Source organism: Staurois parvus, unplaced genomic scaffold (genome assembly GCF_062004578.1).
Source record: "Staurois parvus isolate SC_StPar_1 unplaced genomic scaffold, SC_StPar_1.0 ptg001719l, whole genome shotgun sequence".
Classification (NCBI taxonomy): domain Eukaryota; kingdom Metazoa; phylum Chordata; class Amphibia; order Anura; family Ranidae; genus Staurois; species Staurois parvus.
In genome coordinates, this window is record NW_028319515.1 from 735,029 (window position 1) to 755,441 (window position 20,413).

Here is a 20,413-nt window from a genome sequence, read left to right on the forward strand (position 1 = left end):
ACGCTTTCCCCCCCTTCCAGTCTGGACACTTTCCCCCCCTTCCAGTCTGGACACTTTCCCCCCCTTCCAGTCTGGACACTTTCCCCCCCTTCCAGTCCGGACACTTTCCCCCCCTTCCAGTCCGGACATTTTCCCCCCCTTCCAGTCCGGACATTTTCCCCCCCTTCCAGTCCGGACACTTCCCCCCCCTTCCAGTCCGGACACTTTCCTCCCCTTCCAGTCTGGACACTTTCCCCCCCTTCCAGTTCAGTCATTTTCCCCCCTTCCAGTCTGGACACTTCCCCCCCCCCCTTCCAGTCCAGACACTTTCCCCCCCTTCCAGTCCAGACACTTTCCCCCCCTTCCAGTCTGGACACTTTCACCCCCTTCCAGTCCAGACACTTTCCCCCCCTTCCAGTCCGGACACTTTTCCCCCCTTCCAATCCGGACACTTTCACCCCCCTTCCAGTCCGGACACTTTCACCCCCTTCCTGTCCGGACACTTTCACCCCCTTCCTGTCCGGACACTTTCACCCCCTTCCTGTCCAGGCCAATTTTCAGCTTTCAGTGCTATCACACTTTGAATGACAATTGCGCAGTCATGCAACATTGTACCCATATAAGTTTTTGAGACAGATAAAACTTAATTTTGGTGGAATTTATTCACCGCTGGGATTTTTATTTTTTTTGCTATGTAAATGAAAAGTCCAAAAATGTTGAAAAAAAAAGTGTTTTTCTTCTAAAATTTTGCAAATAAATAATATTTCATTATAAATCTCGGCCAAAATGTATTCCGTTATCTTTTTAGTAAAAAAACAACAAAAAAAAACAAATTAGTTTATAACCAAAAATTCAAATTTTTAAAACATTTTTACATATTTATTTAATTTTTTTTATATTATTATTATTATTTATTAATAATATTATTATTATTTATGTTTTTGGTTTTTTTTACATACAGTCACCCTAGCAGTGCGGTGTCACTACTTGTGGGGGGTGATGAAGATTTTTTTTTTTTTTTACACTGATTGCATTTACACCCATAAAGGCTGTAAGTGGAATCATTTCTCCTTCTCTCTGGCTGCATTCTTGCAGCCATTGAGAGCTACTGTGTGAGCTGTGATTGGTCACAGCTTGTCACATGGTACAAAGCTGTTGTGAATGGCCCTGTACCATGTGACCTCTGTGATCATTCACAGATTTCACACGTAGTAAGCAATGATGTCAGAAGTGACATCTTGCTTACTGCTCTTCATGTGATCACTGATTAGCCAGTGAGTGATCACATGATCAGGATCTCACACAGAGGTCCCATCCAACGATCGGTGTTCCACTGTGTCTGGAGGACATCGGATCACGGTGCTGCGCGCTCCCAGGGAGTGTGCACAAGCAGGGGGCAGGGAGGCCGTTTATAAATGGCGACCTGACCCTGCACTGCCACCGTCCGTCCGTTTATATACATGGGCCGATCGGGAAGGGGTTAAGGAGTTACAACATTTTTTTCCTTTTGTTGGACTTGTCAGAGACTGTCTCCTGTGTTTTTTCACACTTCGCTTTTTTTTTTTTGTGAATGGGTAGCGGTACCATGTACCCCATACTCATTCACATAGAGGGGGTGGGATCTGGGGGCCCCCTTGGTAATGGGGCTTCCAGAGTCCGATAAGTCCCCCCTCCCACAGACCCCCACAACCACAGGGTTGTGGGGAAGTGGCCCTTGTCCCCATCAACATGGGGACAAGGTGCTTTGGGAGGGGAACAGTGGTCAATGACAGCCCACTCCGTCCCTCCTCCTCCTCCATGCCCACTAAGCAGCTAAACACAATGGGGGCAGGATATTACATACTGATTGATGGAGGCTTCACCTCCCTGATGGAGGGGTGTAACACATCCCCCGGCAACAATAGACCTCTCCCTCAAGAGTAGATCTTTCCCAGCAACAAATTACCCCCCCAAAACATAAGACCCCGCCTTGCAACATTAGATCCCCCACCAGCAGCAACAGACCTCTCCCTCAACAGTAGATCTCTCCCAGCAACAAATGACTCCCTAGAAACATAAGACTCCCCTTGCAACAATAGATCCCCCACCAGCAGCAATAGACCTCTCCCTCAACAGTAGATCTTTCCCAGCAACAAATGACCCCCCCCCCCCGAAACATAAGACTCTGCCTTGCAACAATATATCCCCCACCAGCAGCAATAGACCTCTCCCTCAACAGTAGATCTTTCCCAGCAACAAATGACCCCCCCAAACATATGACCCTCCTTGTAACAATAGATCCCCCACCAGCAGAAATGGAAACCCCAGCAACAATAGACTTCCATGCAAAATAGATTCCCCTCCCGCAACAATAGATCCTTCAGCAGTCAGCATAAATAGACCCTCCAGCACCCCTTGCCATTACATAAATTCAGTGCTGGAGTTGCTGGAACTGCGTTCCCCCCCCCCCCCACGTTCCCACTAACAAAAAGCCCCGACCATACAATAACGATTGTATTTTTTTCTTACTGTAGACCAATGTGGTGGTGAACAGTGTGGGGAGGGACCTCGATCTTAATTCCGGAGCTGTGTCCAAGGCTCTGTTCAGGAAGGCCGGAAACAAGCTCCAGAATCTCCTGAATGAACAGAGACAGGGGAGGCAGGTGGAAGAAGGCTCCATATTTGTTACCGATGGCTGTAACCTGACCTGTGACACCGTCATTCATGTTGTGGTTCCTCCGTGGGATGGTCCAAATGGTTCTTCTGAGAAGGTAAGAATACACACGTGTCCATGAAGGTCCTCCTTCTAGGTCATGGTGTATCTGGTCGCAGTTACTTGTTTTGTAATGTGGAAGACATTTCTCAACTAATCTGAAACCACTGCTATTAAATCAGGAGGGTCCAAAACTCTCACGCCTCCCATTGGCCAATCAACTACACATTCCATGGTGATTGGGTGAAGGTGACTGTGATGTGCCCATATAAATGTTGGGGTACCTTCTTGACACAGGCGATGCAAGTGCCCAGGTGTTTTGACTGGTTTACTGAGGGAACTTTCCCGGTCACCACTCTGGCTAATGCCGGCCATAGATGGGTCGAAAACCGGCCGTTTTTTAAAAAAAAAAAATTGGTCGTTCAATAGGCCGACGTTACCACCAACAGTAAAAAAATGTGTCCAATTTTGTTACAGCCTACGGCCGGCATTTAATGACTTCTGTCCCGGCAGAGAGCTCCGCTTATTTGACATGAAAAAGTCCTGCGGTTGCAACAATGTATCCATTTGTATCCATTTCAGATACAGAGGTTTTTATTCAGATACAAATAGATACATTGTTGCAGCCGCAAGACTTTTTCATGTCAAATATAATAGCGGACTGGAATTCTTATTCTTTTTCTTCTTCTTCTTTTTCTTGCAGGTCACAGCTCATGCTCAGATTTTTTATTGGTAAAAAGATTGGCCGATTTGCCGATCATTGCCGTGAAAATCGACTGATCAGCAAAATTGCCCAATTTTTTTTCAACTTTACCGATAAAAAAAAATGTGCCAAAATCCTGAAAAACGGCCGACCAATTAACCCACTAACGATGCGAAAATCAGCCGATTTTTGACCCATCTATGGCCTGCATAACCCTTGTACTTGATCACCACGACTCCAATCCCAAAACCAGTTGTTACGAGGATTTCCCCAGGTCTAGGCTGGGCATGAGTGTAAATACAACAAAAAAGCAGCGCTATTGTTATTATTATACAGGATTTATGGCACCAACTGTTTGCTCAGCGCTGTACAATATAACGGGAGACAATACAGCAACAATACAGATCAATACAAGAGGGATAGGAGGGCCCTGATCCTGGGAGCTTACAATCTAAGAGGGAGGGCCTGATCCTGGGAGCTTACAATCTAAGAGGGAGGGCCTGATCCTGGGAGTTTACAATCTAAGAGGGAGGGGCCTGATCCTGGGAGCTTACAGTCTAAGAGGGAGGGGCTGATCCTGGGAGCTTACAATCTAAGAGGGAGGGGCTGATCCTGGGAGTTTACAATCTAAGAGGGAGGGGGCTGATCCTCGGAGCTTACAATCTAAGAGGGAGAGGCTGATCCCGGGAGCTTACAATCTAAGAGGGAGGGGCTGATCCTGGGAGCTTACAATCTAAGAGGGAGGGGCTGATCCTGGGAGCTTACAATCTAAGAGGGAGGGCCCTGATCCTGGGAGCTTACAATCTAAGAGGGAGGGCCTGATCCTGGGAGTTTACAATCTAAGAGGGAGGGGCCTGATCCTGGGAGTTTACAATCTAAGAGGGAGGGGCTGATCCTGGGAGCTTACAATCTAAGAGGGAGGGGCTGATCCTGGGAGCTTACAATCTAAGAGGGAGGGGCTGATCCTGGGAGCTTACAATCTAAGAGGGAGGGCCTGATCCTGGGAGCTTACAGTCTAAGAGGGAGGGGCTGATCCTGGGAGCTTACAATCTAAGAGGGAGGGGCTGATCCTGGGAGTTTACAATCTAAGAGGGAGGGGGCTGATCCTCGGAGCTTACAATCTAAGGGGGAGGAGCTGATCCTGGGAGTTTACAATCTAAGAGGGAGGGGGCTGATCTTATTATTATTATATATTATTATACAGGATTTATGGAGCCAACAGTGTCCTCAGCGCTGTACAATATAACGGGAGACAATACAGCAACAATACAGTTCAATACGAGAGAGTAAAGCAGGCCATAGACGGGTCGAACATCAGCCGATTTAAAAAAAAAACAAAAACGAAAAATTGGTCGTTCGATCGGCCGACGTTGCCACCAGCGTTAAAAAAATCGGCTGATTTTCGACCTGTCTATGGCCGGCATTAACCCCGTAACTTCTGTCCCTTGCAGAGGAGCACACCATACAATGTGACAGCAATACAAATACATTATTTGGATTACAATGTTTTTATTCGGATACAAATGGATACATTGTTGCAACCGCAAGACTTTTTCATATAAAATATAATAGCGGACTGGACCGGTTCGTAGGAAGGATTCAGGTGTCTCCCATTCCTATGAGCGATTCACTTTAGCAGAATAAAATGTCTTCTTCTTCTTCTTCTTCCTCCTCTTCTTTTTTTTCTTCCTCTTCCTCTTCTCCTTCTTCTTCTTCTTCTTCTTCTCCCTCTCCCTCTCTTTCTTCTTCTAAAAAAAATGTGCAAAAACCCTGAAAATGGCCAACCAATTAACCCACTAACAGTGCGAAAATCGGCCGATTCAACCCATCTATGGCCGGCATTAGGAGGGCCCTGATCCTGGGAGCTTACCATCTAATGGGGAGGGGCTAGTCGTACAAAAGGTAATAACTGTGGGAGATGGACTGATGGGAGAAATAGAAGATTTGGTTATTAGCTGAAGGTAGGAGATATATATATTGAATATTTGAAGAGATATATATATTGAATTGGACCCTAATCAAGAAAAACTAATGGGGCTTTAGATGTACCAAACCAATCAATAAACATAAATTAAACAAAAATGTAATGACAATTTGTAAAATTGAACACCTTTTATTAGGTATAAAAGAACCACCAACAGGTTTGATTTATGATTATTATTCTGTCCCATTACTTTTGGTCCCTTAACAAGTGGGAGGCACATATGCAAACTGTTGTAATTCCTACACCGTTCACCTGATTTGGATGTAAATACCCTCAAATTAAAGCTGACAGCCTGCAGTTAAAGCACATTATTATTACATTATTATTACATCGAGTTTATATAGCGCCAAAGGGTTTGCTCAGCGCTGTACAATAGGGGGGGGGGACAATACATGGCACAGTACAACAAAAACAGACAGCGCACGAGGGGTAAGAGGGCCCTACTCTTTCAAGCTTACAATCTAGGAGGGAGGGGGTAGTGGAACAATAGGAAGTGGCTGAGGGGAATGAAGTGGCTGAGGGGGATGAAGTGGTGGGAGGAATGAGGGAGGATGGCCATTAGGTGAGGGTGGGGTAGGCTTCCCTGAAGAGATGGGTTTTGAGGGAGCGCCTGAATGTGGGGAGGGAAGGCGACAGTCGGATGGATTGGGGCAGTGAGTTCCAGAGGATAGGGGAGGACCTGGAGAAGTCCTGCAGTCGTGCATGGGAGGAGGAGACCAGGGAGCAGGATAGAAGGAGGTCCTGTGAGGAGCGAAGGGTACGGGTAGGGTGGTACTTGGGGATCAGGTTGGTGAGGTAGTCAGGGGCAGTGTTGTGAACGGCTTTGTAGGTCAGGATTAGAAGTTTAAATTTGATGCGTTGGGCAATCGGGAGCCAGTGGAGGGAGAGGCAGAGGGGGGTGGCAGAGGTGGAGCGGGTGGTGAGGTGGATGAGTCTAGCCGCTGAGTTCAGGATGGTCTGGAGCGGGGAGAGCCTGCACTGGGGTAGGCCAATGAGAAGAGAAACACATCTTGTTTCTTTCATTTCAAATCCATTGTGGTGTATAGAGCCAAAAATGTTAGAATTGTGCCCATGTCCCAATATTTATGGGCCTGACTGTAAATGGCCAAAAGCGCCTGTAAATTTCTTCCACTAGTTCCATCACGTCGGCATGGAGCTCCCCACGGCAGGAGATCATTAGCAGCAAGAGATAAAAAGTACACTTCCATAGTGGAGAAAGAATAAAAAAGATTTGTACCGTTTATTACAATCTTCAAGAAGGGTTTCCATTGGGCCTCCCACAATGGTCGGCGGGTGCAAATAAAATCATCAAAAAGGTAAAAATAGCAGGCCGATAGCTGGCGGTATGGAAAAATTATCTCCTCGGTTGTGGGGAAGAGGCCCTTGTTCCCATATACCTGGGGACAAGGCGCTTTGGGGGGGGAGCCCCGCTGCCTCAAAGCACCTTCCCATGTTGAGGGCATGTGGCCTGGTATGGTTCAGGAGAGGGGGGGCACTCTCTCGTGTTCCCCCCTTTCCTGGCCTGCCGGGCTGCATGCTTGGATAAGGATCTGGTATGGATTCTGGGGGGGACCCCCACGCCATTTCTTTTTAAATTCTGGCATGGGGTTCCCCTCAAAATCCATACCAGACCTGAAGGGCTTGGTATGGATGGGAGGGGGGACCCCACACATTTTTTTTTTAATTGTCAGGCAATGCCGACAATTAGTTTGATATTCAGCTGTCAGCCAGGAACCCCACTGACACCAGGAACCCCACTGACACCAGGAACACGAATGAATGTCTCACTACTAAAATCCTGGGTGGAGTCTTCATAGATGCAGCCGCATCCAATTGGATATCTTCCCCGGTGACCCAGGAAACCGTAGAGGAACAGTGTTCCTCTTGAACTCCCCTTCGATTGCAATGGAGCGCCATCTACAGTGGAGAAAACAGACTGCACCTGCCTAAAAGTACAGTGAGGAACAGAAGTATTTGAACCCCCTGCGATTTTGCAAGTTCTCCCACTTCTCCATCATGGAGGGGTCTGACATTCACATTGTAGGGGATTCCCACTCTGAGAGACAGAATTAAAAAAAAATTCAGGAGATCACATTGTATGATTTGTAAAGAATGTATTTGTCTCGCACGGCTGAACAGAAGTATTTGAACCCCTGAGAAACAGCAAGAATTCTGGCTCTCAAAGACCTGTTACTGCGCCTTTACAAAGCCCACCTCTACTCCACTCATTCATCTCACTTAGTAGCACCTGTCTGAGCTCTTTAAAGACACCTGTCCACCCCACAGTCAGTCAGACGCCAACTACTACCATGGGCAAGACCAAAGAGCTGTCAAAAGACACCAGAGACAAAATGGTGGACCTCCACAAGGCTGGAAAGGGCTACGGGGCAATTGCCAAGCAGCTTGGTGAAAATAGATCAACTGTTGGAGCAATTGTTAGAAAATGGAAGAGGCTAAAGACGACTGTCAGTCTCCCTCGGACTGGGGCTCCATGCAAGATGTCCCCTCGTGGGGTATCACTGATGAGAAGAAAGGTGAGGAATCAGCCCAGAACTACAAGGGAGGAGCTGGTCAATGACATGAAGAGAGCTGGGACCACAGTTTCACAGGTCACTGTTGGTAGAACACTACGCCGTCATGGTTTCCAATCATGCATTGCACGGAAGGTTCCCCTGCTCAAGTCATCACATGTCCAGGCCCGTCTGAAGGTTCCCCTGCTCAAGTCATCACATGTCCAGGCCCGTCTGAAGGTTCCCCTGCTCCAGTCATCACATGTCCAGGCCCGTCTGAAGGTTGCCAATGACCATCTGGATGATGCAGAGGAGGGATGGGAGAAAGTCATGTGGTCAGATGAGACCAAAGGAGAACTCTTTGGTCTAAACTTCACTCGTCGTGTTTGGAGGAAAAAGAAGGATGAGTTGCATCCCAAGAACACCATCCCTACTGTGAAGCATGGGGGTGGTAACATCATGCTTTGGGGGTGCTTTTCTGCGAAGGGGACAGGACGACTGCACTGTATTAAGGAGAGGATGAATGGGGCCATTTATGGTGAGATTTTCAGCAACAACCTCCTTCCCTCAGTCAGAGCATTGAAGATGGGTCGTGGCTGGGTCTTCCAACATGACAACGACCCGAAGCACACAGCCAGGAGAACCAAGGAGTGGCTCCGTAAGAAGCATATCAAGGTTCTGGAGTGGCCTAGCCAGTCTCCACACCTAAATCCAATAGAACATCTTTGGAGGGAGCTGAATCTCCATGTTGCTCAGGGACAGCCCCGAAACCTGACAGATCTAGAGGAGATCGGTGTGGAGGAGTCGGCCAAAATCCCTGTTGCAGTGCAAACCTGGCCAAGGACTACAGGAAACGTCTGACCTCTGTAATTGCAGACAAAGGCTTCTGTACCAAATATTAACACGGATCTTCTCAGGGGTTCAAATACTTCTGTTCAGCCGTGCGAGACAAATACATTCTTTACAAATCATACAATGTGATCTCCTGAATTCTGTCCTCAGAGTGGGAATCCCCTGCAATGGGAATGTCAGACCCTCCATGATGGAGAGGTGGGAGAACTTGCAGAATCGCAGGGGGTTCAAATACTTCTGTTCCTCACTATATATAGTTACTTTCTTACGCAGGTTAGTCAGCAGAGGTGTTGGGGGAGGGGGGGGTACATTTTTAAGACCAGTTAGGTTTAGCCTGGAATTGTACTTTAAAGCTTTTAAACCCAAGAACAAAAATGTCATTTATTGCAGCTGCTATGCTGTAATTGTTTGGAAAGTCGAGGATGTTGGACACATATTGTAACTATGAGTTGAATGTCATACATTGCAGCTTTCTGGTCCTTAGATGTGGTGTCTGCATTCGTTCTCTTTTTTTCAGGCTTTTTCCCCCTTTATTTTCACCTGTGTAACCACCAGTAACACACTTCCTGTCCTTGGGTGACAACACTCACTTTACTGTATCTATGAAGTAGCAGCATTGTCACCTTTCACTTCAGATTTGTGCTACAAGCACCTCCCCTTTCTTCATCTCCCCCCTCTTCTTCATTACATAGGGGGAGGTGTTTTATACTTCAAAGAAGATAGTTGGGAAAGCTGATGACATTGTTTGAGATATCATCCCGGTGCACAGGTTACAAGGACATAGGAGTTCTGACAGGATCAACCAGAGTTATTCTGTACTTGCTGAAAATGTTCTTAGACTGGCAACAGAAAATGAATGCAGCCACCGCATGTATTTATTAGATATGATGTTAATAACTAATATTCATATTATTTTTAACAGATATTAAGGGACATTATAAAGAAGTGTCTAAGTGAGACAGAGGAGAGGAAGAAGGTCTCCATAACCCTCCCGGCGATTGGGACCGGGAACCTCGGATTTCCGAGATCTACTGTCGGTGCTTTAATGTTTGAAGAAATTCTTAACTTTAGCAGCAAAAAGAAACCGCTCCATCTGAAGGTGGTGAACGTCCTGATGCACCCCAAAGACTCCGAAACCGTAAAGGTAACATAACATTCCTGAGATCTGCCACCTGACCCTGACCACAGCATACAATCCAGACGTGATGAACCTTCGTATCTCTTATATTCCATGTTATCCACAAATATTATCTCTGTGTTTTTCTCTGCAACCAGCAGATATTATATCTGTGTTATTCTTTGTGATCAGGCATTCTTAGCTGAACTGGAAAAAAAGACCGGGAGCCATAAAGAAGCTTCGGGTGAGTGACTTCCAGATAAAACGATGTAAATTGTGTGCGGTCTCTGCTTCCCTGTAGTCTGGTGCTTCCTTGTGATGTAGTGTTTACATAGGACATATATAAATCACCAGCTATGTTTCAGCCATGTAGTGGCCCAATAGCAAAATGTAATCCCAAACTTTCATCACCCGTCCATCATCACCCATCCTCCATCACTTGTCCTCCATCACCAATCCACCATCATTAGTCCACCATCAACCGTTCTCCATCACCAGTCCACCATCACCAGCTCACCAATCACTAGTCCGCCATCATCCGTCCACCATTACCTGTCCTCCATTACCAATCCACCATTACCTGTCTTCTATCACCTGTCCTCCATCACTAGTCCACCATCACCAGTTCACCATCACTAGTCTGCCATCACTAGTCTGCCTTCACCCATCTTCCATCACTAGTCTGCCATCACCCATCCGCCATCACCTGTCCTCCATCACTAGTCCATCATCATCCATCCGCCATCACCAATCCACCATCACCAGTCCGCCATCACCCATCTGCTATCACCCGTCCGCTATCACTCATCCTCCAACACGCGTCCTCCATCACAATCCACCACCACTAATCCGCCATCACCCGTCCTCCATCACCAATCCACCATCTGCTATCACCCGTCCGCTATCACTCATCCTCCATCAGGCGTCCTCCATCACAATCCACCATCACCCGTCTTCCATCACCAATCCACCATCACTAGTCCACCATCACTAGTCTGCCATCACTAGTCCACCATTACTAGTCCGCCATCACTAGTCTGCCATCACTAGTCCGCCATCACTAGTCCGCCATCACTAGTCCGCCATCACTAGTCCACCATCACCAGTCCGCTATTACCCATCCTCCATCACCAATCCACTATTACTAGTCCGCCATTACCCATCTGTCATCACCCGTCTGCCATCACCCATCCTCCATCACCAATCCGCCATCACCAATCCGCCATCACCCGTCTGCCATCACCTGTCCGCCATCACCTATTCTCCATCACCAATCCATCATCAGTCCGTTATCACCCGTCCTCCATCACTAGTTCATCACCCGTCCGCCATCACTTGTCCACTATTACCCATCCTCCATCACCAATCCACCATCACTATTCCATTACCTGTCCGCCATCACCCGTCCGCCATCACCCATCCACCATCACCCGTCCGCCATCACCCGCCCTCCATCACTAGTCCGCCATCACCCATCTTCCATCATCAATCCACCATCACTAGTCCTCCATCACCCATCTGCCATCACTAGTCCACCATCACTAGCCCCATTACCCATCCGCTATCACCCATCCTCTATCATCAATCCACCATCACTAGTTCTGCCATGACCCATCCTCCATCACCAATCCACCATCACTAGTCCGACCATCACTCGTCCACCATCACATATCCTCCATCACCAATCCACTATCACTAGTCCACTATGACTGTCCGCCATCACCCATCCTCCATCACTAGTCCACCATCACCCATCTGCCATCACACTTCCACCATCACCCATCCTCCATCACCAATCCACCTTCACCAGTCAGCCACCACTCATCCTCCATCACCTGTACTCCATCACCCTTCATTCATCACCTGTCCTCCATCGCATATGGACTATGTAAAATGGACTGTGACCTAAGGACTAAAAGCTATGGACTAGGGACAAGGGTTATGGGCTAAGGACAATGAACTATGACCTGTGAACTAAGAGCTATGGACTAGGGACAATAGACTATGACCTATGAAATGAGGACTAGGAACTAGGGGCAATGAATGGACAAAGGACGATTGACTAAGGACAATGGACTAGAGACAATGGACAATGACCTCTGAACTAAGAGCTAAGGACTAGGAACTAGAGAAAATGGACTATGTCCTATGGACAAAGAACAATGGACTAAGGACTAGAGATAATGGCCTATGGACAAGGGACTGTGGACTAGAGACAATGGACTATGGCCTATGGACTAGGCACAATGAACTATGGACTAAAGACAATGGCCTATAGGCAAGGGACTATGGATTAGAGACAAGTGACTATGGCCTACAGACTAAGGACTAGGCACAATGGACTATAGACAATGGCCTATGGACAAGGGACTATGGACTAGAGACAATGGACTGTGGCCTATGGACTATGGACTACAGACTAGGCACAATTGACTATAGACAGTGGACTAAGGACTAGGGATCAAGGACAATGTTTAGTGTACATAGAGCAGTGTAGATGACTGGAACTAACCCGCACTGCATGTTCCACACAAATAGAAGTGAGAAGGAAAAGGAGAGGCCCGGGACCTCACAGAGGGCATTACAAGGATGTGGATAAACACAGCAAGAAATAATGTCATGAAAAGCAGATTGCCGGCCATTAAGTAGAGGATGTGTCTGGAGTGTCGGGAGTATTTTTTAAAGATTAGGATATCATTTAGCTTCACTTTATCACAAAATATCCCCAATATCAGCCCTGCAGTCCTGAGAGGTGATTGGCTGCCACACATTAGGAGTTTATTGACAATTTTCGGAAACTTTGATCACTGTCATTGCGTCTCTAACAGTGAGAAGTTCAGCGCAGGGAACACACGAGTGGAAGATCGGACAGGTCACATTTCAGGTGAAGAAAGGAGATGCAACCACGGAAATGGCCGACATTATTGTCATCCTGTCCACACCAGGTAAAGAAATAACACAATTGAAATGTCATTTGTGCCGTAAGCCCGGGCCAACATACAGTTGTGTTCAGAATAATATCCGTGTGATGAGAAAAGTGAGTAAAGCTGAAAATCCTTCTAATCCTTTTATTTCCATCCACACAAATGCATTGGGAACACGACACATTCTATTCCAAATCACAACATGAAGAAAAATACATCAAATTTGTGTTGTTCCTCTAAAAAAATGGAAGAAAAGTGAATATTAGACGGTTCAAAAAAATGGCCGTGTTTGTATTCTTCTTTACAAACTCCAACATTCAATATATAAACTGAGAAATGTTTGAAGATTTTGCTTTCCTTTGAATGACTTCATGAATATTTGGTTGTAGTCGCACTGTTTCTGAGAACTGCTGTACATCTGTGTTGCATGGAGTCCCCCAACTTCTGGCCCCTGTGATCAGGTATTCCAGCCCAGGATGATTGGACCACATTCCACAGTTCTTCTCTATTTCTTGGTTTGGCCTCAGAAACTGCATTTTTGATGTCACCCCACAAGTTTTCTATTGGATGAAGATCCGGGGATTGGGCTGGCCACTCCATAACATCCATCTTGTTGGTCTGGAACCAAGATGTTGCACGTTTACTGGTGTGTTTGGGGTCGTTGTCTTGTTGGAACCCCCATTTCAAGGGCATTTCCTCTTCAGCATAAGGCAGCATGACCTCTTCAAGTATTCTGATGTATTCAAACTGATCCATGATCCCTGGTATGCGATAAATAGGCCCAACACCGTAGTATGAGAAACATCCCCATATCATGATGCTTGCACCACCATGCTTCACGGTCTTCACAGTGTACTGTGGCTTGAATTCAGTGTTTGGGGGCCGTCTGACAAACTGTCTCCGCCCACTAGACCGAAAAAGAACAATCTTACTTCCATCAGTCCACAAAATGTTGCCCCATTTCTCTTTAGGCCGGTCAATGTGCTCTTTGGCAGATTGTAACCTCTTCAGCACACGTCTTTCCCCCAACAGTGGGACTTTGCGGGGACTTCTTGCAGATAGCTTGGCTTCACATCGGCGTCTTCTAATTGTAACAGTCCTCACAGGGAACGTCACACCTTCTTTCATCTTCCTGGAGCTGATTGTTGGCTGAGTCCTCACAGGGAACATCACACCTTCTTTCATCTTCCTGGAGCTGATTGTTGGCTGAGTCCGCCCCATTTTGGCTATTCTTCTATCCATTCCAATGGTAGTTTTTCGCTTTCTTCCGCGTCTTTCAGGTTTTGGTTGCCATTTTAAAGCATTTGCCATCATTTTAGCTGAGCAGCCGATCATTTTCTGCACTTCTTTATATGTTTTCCTCTCTCCAATCAACTTTTTAATCAAGGTACGCTGTTCTTCTGAACAATGTCTGGAACGACCCATTTTCCTCAGAATTTCAGAGAGAAATGCACTGTAACCAGCATGTCCAACATTTGCTGCCTTCCTTCCTTAAATAAGGGCAATAATTGCCGCCTGTTTTTCAAAGAATGAATGACGTCACTAATAGAACTCCACACGGCTATTATTGTGAACACGCCTCTTTCAATGAGTGATTCAATGACACAGAATCAGCAGCATGCATGTCATGACTGTGGGGTCTGTTGGATTTCTATGACTCCACTACACCTGCTAGGAAATTATTTGCCATGTAGAAATATCATTTCCACCAAAAACAGTGATTGATCCGGTTAGTGATGTCTGACTGCTAGTATTTTGAACACAACTGTATGTCCAAATACTGTATACATAGTGATGGGCTGAACACTCCCCCCTCCCCCTCACATTTGGTTTTGCGGTCGAACATTTGAGCCTAAAGGAAGTTCTACTGCGAACATCGAACATAATGCAAGTCTATGGGACTCCAACTCGTAAATTCAAAAGTGCCCATTTTGAAGGCTTATAGGCCAGTTATGGGGACTTGGGGGGGGGGGGGCCGCCCTGAGGGACATGAATCAGTGAAAAAACATTTTTCAAAAAGTACTGTTTTTAACCTCTTCACGCCGGCCGAACGCAAATGTGCGGCCTCCCGGCGTCTGGGCCTAGACGCCGAGCGGCCGCACATTTGCGTTCTATTAAAAAAGGACATATGTGCCGAGAGCGCACGCCCAGCGCGCTCCCAGCACACATGTCCGGTACTCACGGAAAGGTCCCGATCTCCTCTTTCGATCTGGACCTTTACCGATCATGTGACTGCCGTGATGGCGCATCACATGACCCTAAACCCCGCCTCCCGGCTTCTGAAACTCTTAAAGGGCCAGGAGGCACCAGCCTGAAGGGGTTAAAGGGGCAGTCATTTTTCATTGCTTAAAGTAATAAAAAAACATTTTTAAATTCCTTTAAATATCATGCCCGGGGGGGTCCCCTTAAACTACCTACAAAGTTGCACATATGTACAATGCATGGAATCTGCTGCAGCAGGACTGATATTTTTAAAAAAATTAAATTTTTATAAAAAAAACGGCGTGGGGTCACCCCCCCCCCCCCCCTCCAATCTTTACCAGAACCTTTAGGTCTTGCAGGAAGGTTAGGAGGGCCCCCACGGTAAAAAAATAATTAAAAAAGTGCCTGGGGTTACCCCTAAAAGCCATAACAGACCCCAAAAAATGGGGAAGAAAAAAGCATGGGTCCCCCCTAAATTTCTACCAGACCCTTGATCCGAGCAGAGGCCTGGCATGCCATGAAAGGGGGGGAGAACTAATGCCCCGCCCCCTGGGCCTTACCAGGCCACGTGCCCTCAGCATCGGGAAGGTGTCCCCATGCTGATTAGGACAAGGGCTTCTTCCCTCAACCCTGGCCCAGTGGTTGTGGGGGGTCTGCGGGCAGGGGGGCTCATTAGCATCAGGGTACCCCTTTAAATAAGGGTGCCCCCTGTTGATGCCCCCCCCCCCACCCTTGTGAATGAGTAAGGGGTACCCATTCACTAAAGGGTTAAAAGTGTGAAAAAATAAAGAGACCGGACTTTTGAAAAAAATGGTTCCAGCCAGGGGCGGACTGACCATTTGGAAACTCGGGCACTGCCCGAGGGCCCGGGATCAGTAGGGGGCCCCATGAGATGCCCCCGGTACCTTTTTCATAGGCTTTTTTGAGTTTGGGCAAGGACACAGGGGCCCCATGATCCCCTATTGCCCGGGGGCCCCATGAGTTGTCAGTCCGCCCCTGGTTCCAGCATCAATGATGTCACCGCTAGCTGCGGGCGATTGTGTGTGTCTGACCAGCAACTGACAGAACTGTCATCCACAATTGGGCAGACCTAGCGGTGACCCCTAGAAGAAGGGGGTGGGCACCTCTGAAGGTTGTCCTGAAAACGTACCTGTTGGCGTAAATAAAATAGTATCACAAACAATATCCTCCTGTGTCCCGGCCTCAACACTGATTCTATTTCCTCCTGGACAGAAACCAAGACGTTGCCGGACTTCAGAGGAACTCCATTGAAGAACATCCACATCTCCGACACACCAGATGAGCTGAAACAAAGTTTGAAAAATGTTCTCCAAGTCTGCGAGACGAAGAAAAATACATCCGTTGTGTTTTCTGTCATGGAATCAGGTGTGTAACACAGAATGGAGGTCAGGGAATGCCACACATACAATCCACAGACAGAATAGGAGGTTTAATGTTCAGCCGGTCATGGAAGTGTAGTGTATTGTGGGTAAAAGCATTATGTAGGACTCATGGTAGCTGTGTGAGTCATGTGATTGAGGTCCGGTTATTGCAGGTCAGCTGGATGACCTAACAGGTTGTGGCTCTATTGCCTCCTCCTGACTCTGGAGGACTATAGAACCTTCCAGAAGTCAGTAAGCAGGAAGGGGTGGAGACCTAATCTGCATGTTATGGGAGTCCAGCCAATCACAGGTTTGGAGGCCCTGGTAGAGTGGTGGAATGGCCCCTAAATATGGAAGAGTCATGCTGACAGAGGAGTCGGGTGGAAGATGGAGTGCTAAGAAGACTTTCAGTGCCTGGGTGGGGTCCCCTAAATCTGGGGAGGAGGGGGGGGCCGCCTCTAGGCTGGGCTCAGGCTGGTGCAGGAGGATACATTCTGCAGTGCAGCATGAATGGGATGAAGGCCCGGAGCAGTGAGGAGCAGAAAGGACAGAGTGAGTACAGCACACCCTGGGATGCACAAGAGGGGAAGACTACCATACGTAGCAAGCTTCTAAGGCAGCCTTGCCTTGAGGTTTGAGGTTGGCAGCCCTGGGGTGCCTTGAGGTTTCTTCAGGGGTGCCTTAGCAAAATGTTTATAAGTTGCTCAAAACGTGTATACAAACCAGCGGGTGGAACAAGCCTGTCTTATAGTCACGGGTTTTCATTGTACGCCATTATGACCTTCTAGCCACCAGCATCCTGACAACCAATGACGTCATCAGTTGATGAGTATGTCAGCTGTCAAGAGAAACACTGAAATACTAGTCAGGACCAGTATGAAAAAGTGTATTTGATTTGGAATAATAAATTAGAACAGTTTTTTACATTTTAGGATGGGGTTCCTCGGGACTGTCCATAATTCTAAAAGGTGCCTCGGGACTGTCCATAATTTTAGAGGGTGCCTCGGGACTGTCTATAATTTTAGAGGGTGCCTTGGGACTGTCCATAATTTTAGAGGGTGCCTCAGGACTGTTCATAATTTTAGAGGGTTCCTCGGGACTGTCCATAATTTTAGAGGGTTCCTCGGGACTGTCCATAATTTTAGAGGGTGCCTTGACTGAAAAAAGGTTGAGAAACACTGTTCTAAAGAACAGTGCTGGGCTTAATCCTTTACCCTTGCCCTGGGAGATCTTCCGAGAAGCCAGAAGGACTGGTAGTGTCTGCAGACGTGGAGATGGGAGCAGCTCTACAAGACGTAGAACAGACATCCGTGCATGTGGTCAAGAGAAGTTAAAAAGATTTTTGAGGGGCTGCTAGTTCCTCGCCCGTAATGGGCAGTTGCTACTGATCCTCTATGACTGATGGCTTTCAAGAAAAGAACAGTCCAGGATCTGAGGTTATACATAGGAAGGAAGTGTCCCCCTTCCATTCATTTAATCTCGTTGGGCATCCAGTGGTGTATTTTGGTTTCGTGCTGCCCTAGGCAAGACTAAAATCGGGCACCCCCCCGATCTAAATTTGTCTCTCCCCTTCCTGTTTAAGATCCACCCCTTCATCTGTAAACTCCACCCCTTCCTATTCAGTCTCCACCTTTTCCTATTAGAGCTCCACCCACTGACAACAATGATGGGGCGCTATTCCTCCCACTGACACCAATGATGGGGCACTATTCCTCTCACTGACACCAATGATGGGGCACTATTCCTCCCACTGATACCCCATCATTAGTGTCAGTGTGGGAGGAATAGTGCCCCATCATTGGTGTCAGTGGGAGGAATAGTGACCCATGGTTGGTGTCAGTGGGGGGAATAGTGTCCCATCGTTGGTGTCAGTGGGGGGGGGAATAGTGCCCCATTGTTGGTGTCAGTGGGGGAATGAATAGTGCCCCATCGTTGGTGTCAGTGGGGGGAGGAATAGTGCCCCATCGTTGGTGTCAGTGGGGGGAGGAATAGTGCCCCATCGTTGGTGTCAGTGGGGGGGGAAATAGTGCCCCATCATTGGTGTCAGTGGGAAGAATAGTGCCCCATCATTGGTATTAGTGACACCAATGATGGGACACTATTCCTCCCACTGACACCAATGATACTTACCTTGCTGACCCCTGTTCCAGCCTGGGCTTGCTCCCTCTCCCATCCACAGCCAGCATACCTGTCTGCAGCAGCATCATCTGCACGGCACAGACACTTACCTGTCAGCTGTCTTCCTTCTCCCTCACTCGATCTTCTTTGACCCTCGCGTTGCCGCTCGGCTCCTCCTCTCCAGTGATTGGCTGCCTGTGTGCCTTTCCTAAGCTACAGTTTCGGCGGCCAATCACCGGCGAGGAGGCGGAGTTTACAGAGGGAGGGACAAGCTGCCATAGGCTGTAGAGTGATCCCAGGGGGTGTGACCAGATGACAGAGGCACATGTGATCCCGCCCACACTTCGCAATCCAGGGAACTGAAGACGCCGGACCTGCTGACCTGACAACCGCTCTACCCCTCCTCCAGCAGCGCCTCGTGGACCGACGTGGGACAGAGACACGGAGTCGTAGACCCAGGTAAGGTACAGCAGCCCGTCCGTACTAAGTGTCCCTTCCGTGGGAAAGGGGGGGGTGCCGCCCTAGGCAAGCGCCTTGTTTGCCTCGCGGCAAATACGCCCCTGTGGGCATCCCATAATTCCTATTTCCCTATCCAAGTTGATTTCCCTTAAAACATCAAAACCAAGCCAAGGACTGGTCAATGTCTCTTGGATGCAAGTCTGTCTATGTGAGAAATTCCTGTTGCCTGGCTGTGCAGAAAGACGCACAGGGGAACTATCACGTACCTGGTGATGGAGGCCAATGGAGAGAGGGCTTCCCTTGCGGCTAAGTTCCGGACTCCCCTGAGAGTGGGACAGCGGGAGTCAGACCCAAAGTTGCACAGGTCGCCTGTAGGAGTGCTGGTTGGTGGTCCACTCAGAAGCACAGCTGGTGCACGGAGATAGGTCTGCAGACAGGAGGCGCCTGTGCGTGGTATGCAAGCCCTTCCGGGATTTGGATGTTTACTGGGTAGTCGGTTCAAGCCGAGGTCAGGTACCAGGTGGGAATCAGAGCAGACGTAGTCAGGTGGGATAGCCGAGGTCATACACAGAGGAGAGAGAGAGAGAGAGAGAGAGTATCCGTAAGCCAAGCCGAGGTCAGATCAGGGGTAAGCAGAGTAGACGGGTCCAGGAGCAAGCCGAGTCGGTAACAGGAAATCACAGATCACAATCACAGGAAACAGGAACAGGGCACGGGGAGCTAGAGATCATCCAGCAGCTTGAGGAAGTGATGAGCCTCCTTATAAAGGCCGTCTGGCACCAAACTGAGGCTGATGTGTGCTTCTGTGGCCATGCAGGATACTGGCAGAAATGCCAGATCTTCCAGAACTTCTGCCGTGGACAGGACCCTGACAGTAACCCACAACACAGTGGCCCTCACGAAGGTAGCACTACACTCAAACACAAGAAGCCATGTGTGCTAGACCAACGTTGGGAGCCGCTGTTCTCAGCCAGGGTTTGGTGGAACGTAGGACTCCTCCAGAAAATTGCTAAGGGTGGCTTGAGCTGTGGCTGATTGACCTCCCATCTGTTAGTACTTACATAGTTCTGGGGTCAGTGCTACTTGGAAGACCAATATAAGAAAACAAAGCGAGCGCTCATATAAAAAGATTAGCAGCTAGAACACTAGAGGGAATCACAATAACCTCATATGATAATAGTAAATAAAGTGCAGCGCTAAAACATATTATAAAAGTTCATGTGAGTTCGTGCAATAAATGTCATTCATGTGTGGCACCAATGAAACTTCCTCTTGCTGTAAATAGCTTGTGACAGGTAATTATAGCAGAAATGCGCACTCGCCGACCGCAGGCCTGACAGTGAGAAGGTTGTGTATAGTTTGTGGCTTTCCAAAACTGTTCCCTTTTCCAGCCACCAGAGAGACATGTATGTTGTAGATGTTAATGTTGGGGTTGATTTGTGCAGAGCATGGTCAAAGTACATTTTCACATCTCAAGCAAAAACCTAGCCC

The 20,413-nt window shown here is 47.9% G+C and overlaps 1 protein-coding gene across 1 annotated transcript in view; it reads left to right on the plus strand.

Moving 5' to 3' along the window:
* The window catches only part of LOC149434657 (protein mono-ADP-ribosyltransferase PARP14-like), a gene marked incomplete at its 3' end in the record, with an annotated part of 58,389 nt that extends 42,040 nt beyond the window's left edge, over positions 1–16,349 (plus strand). Inside the window, exons 5-9 of the mRNA XM_089663556.1 lie at positions 2,493–2,729; positions 9,643–9,864; positions 10,030–10,081; positions 12,666–12,782; positions 16,197–16,349. Of these exons, the coding sequence (XP_089519682.1) occupies positions 2,493–2,729; positions 9,643–9,864; positions 10,030–10,081; positions 12,666–12,782; positions 16,197–16,349 (781 nt within the window). The remainder of the gene's footprint in view (positions 1–2,492; positions 2,730–9,642; positions 9,865–10,029; positions 10,082–12,665; positions 12,783–16,196) is intronic.
* Between the last annotated feature and the right edge of the window lie 4,064 nt (positions 16,350–20,413).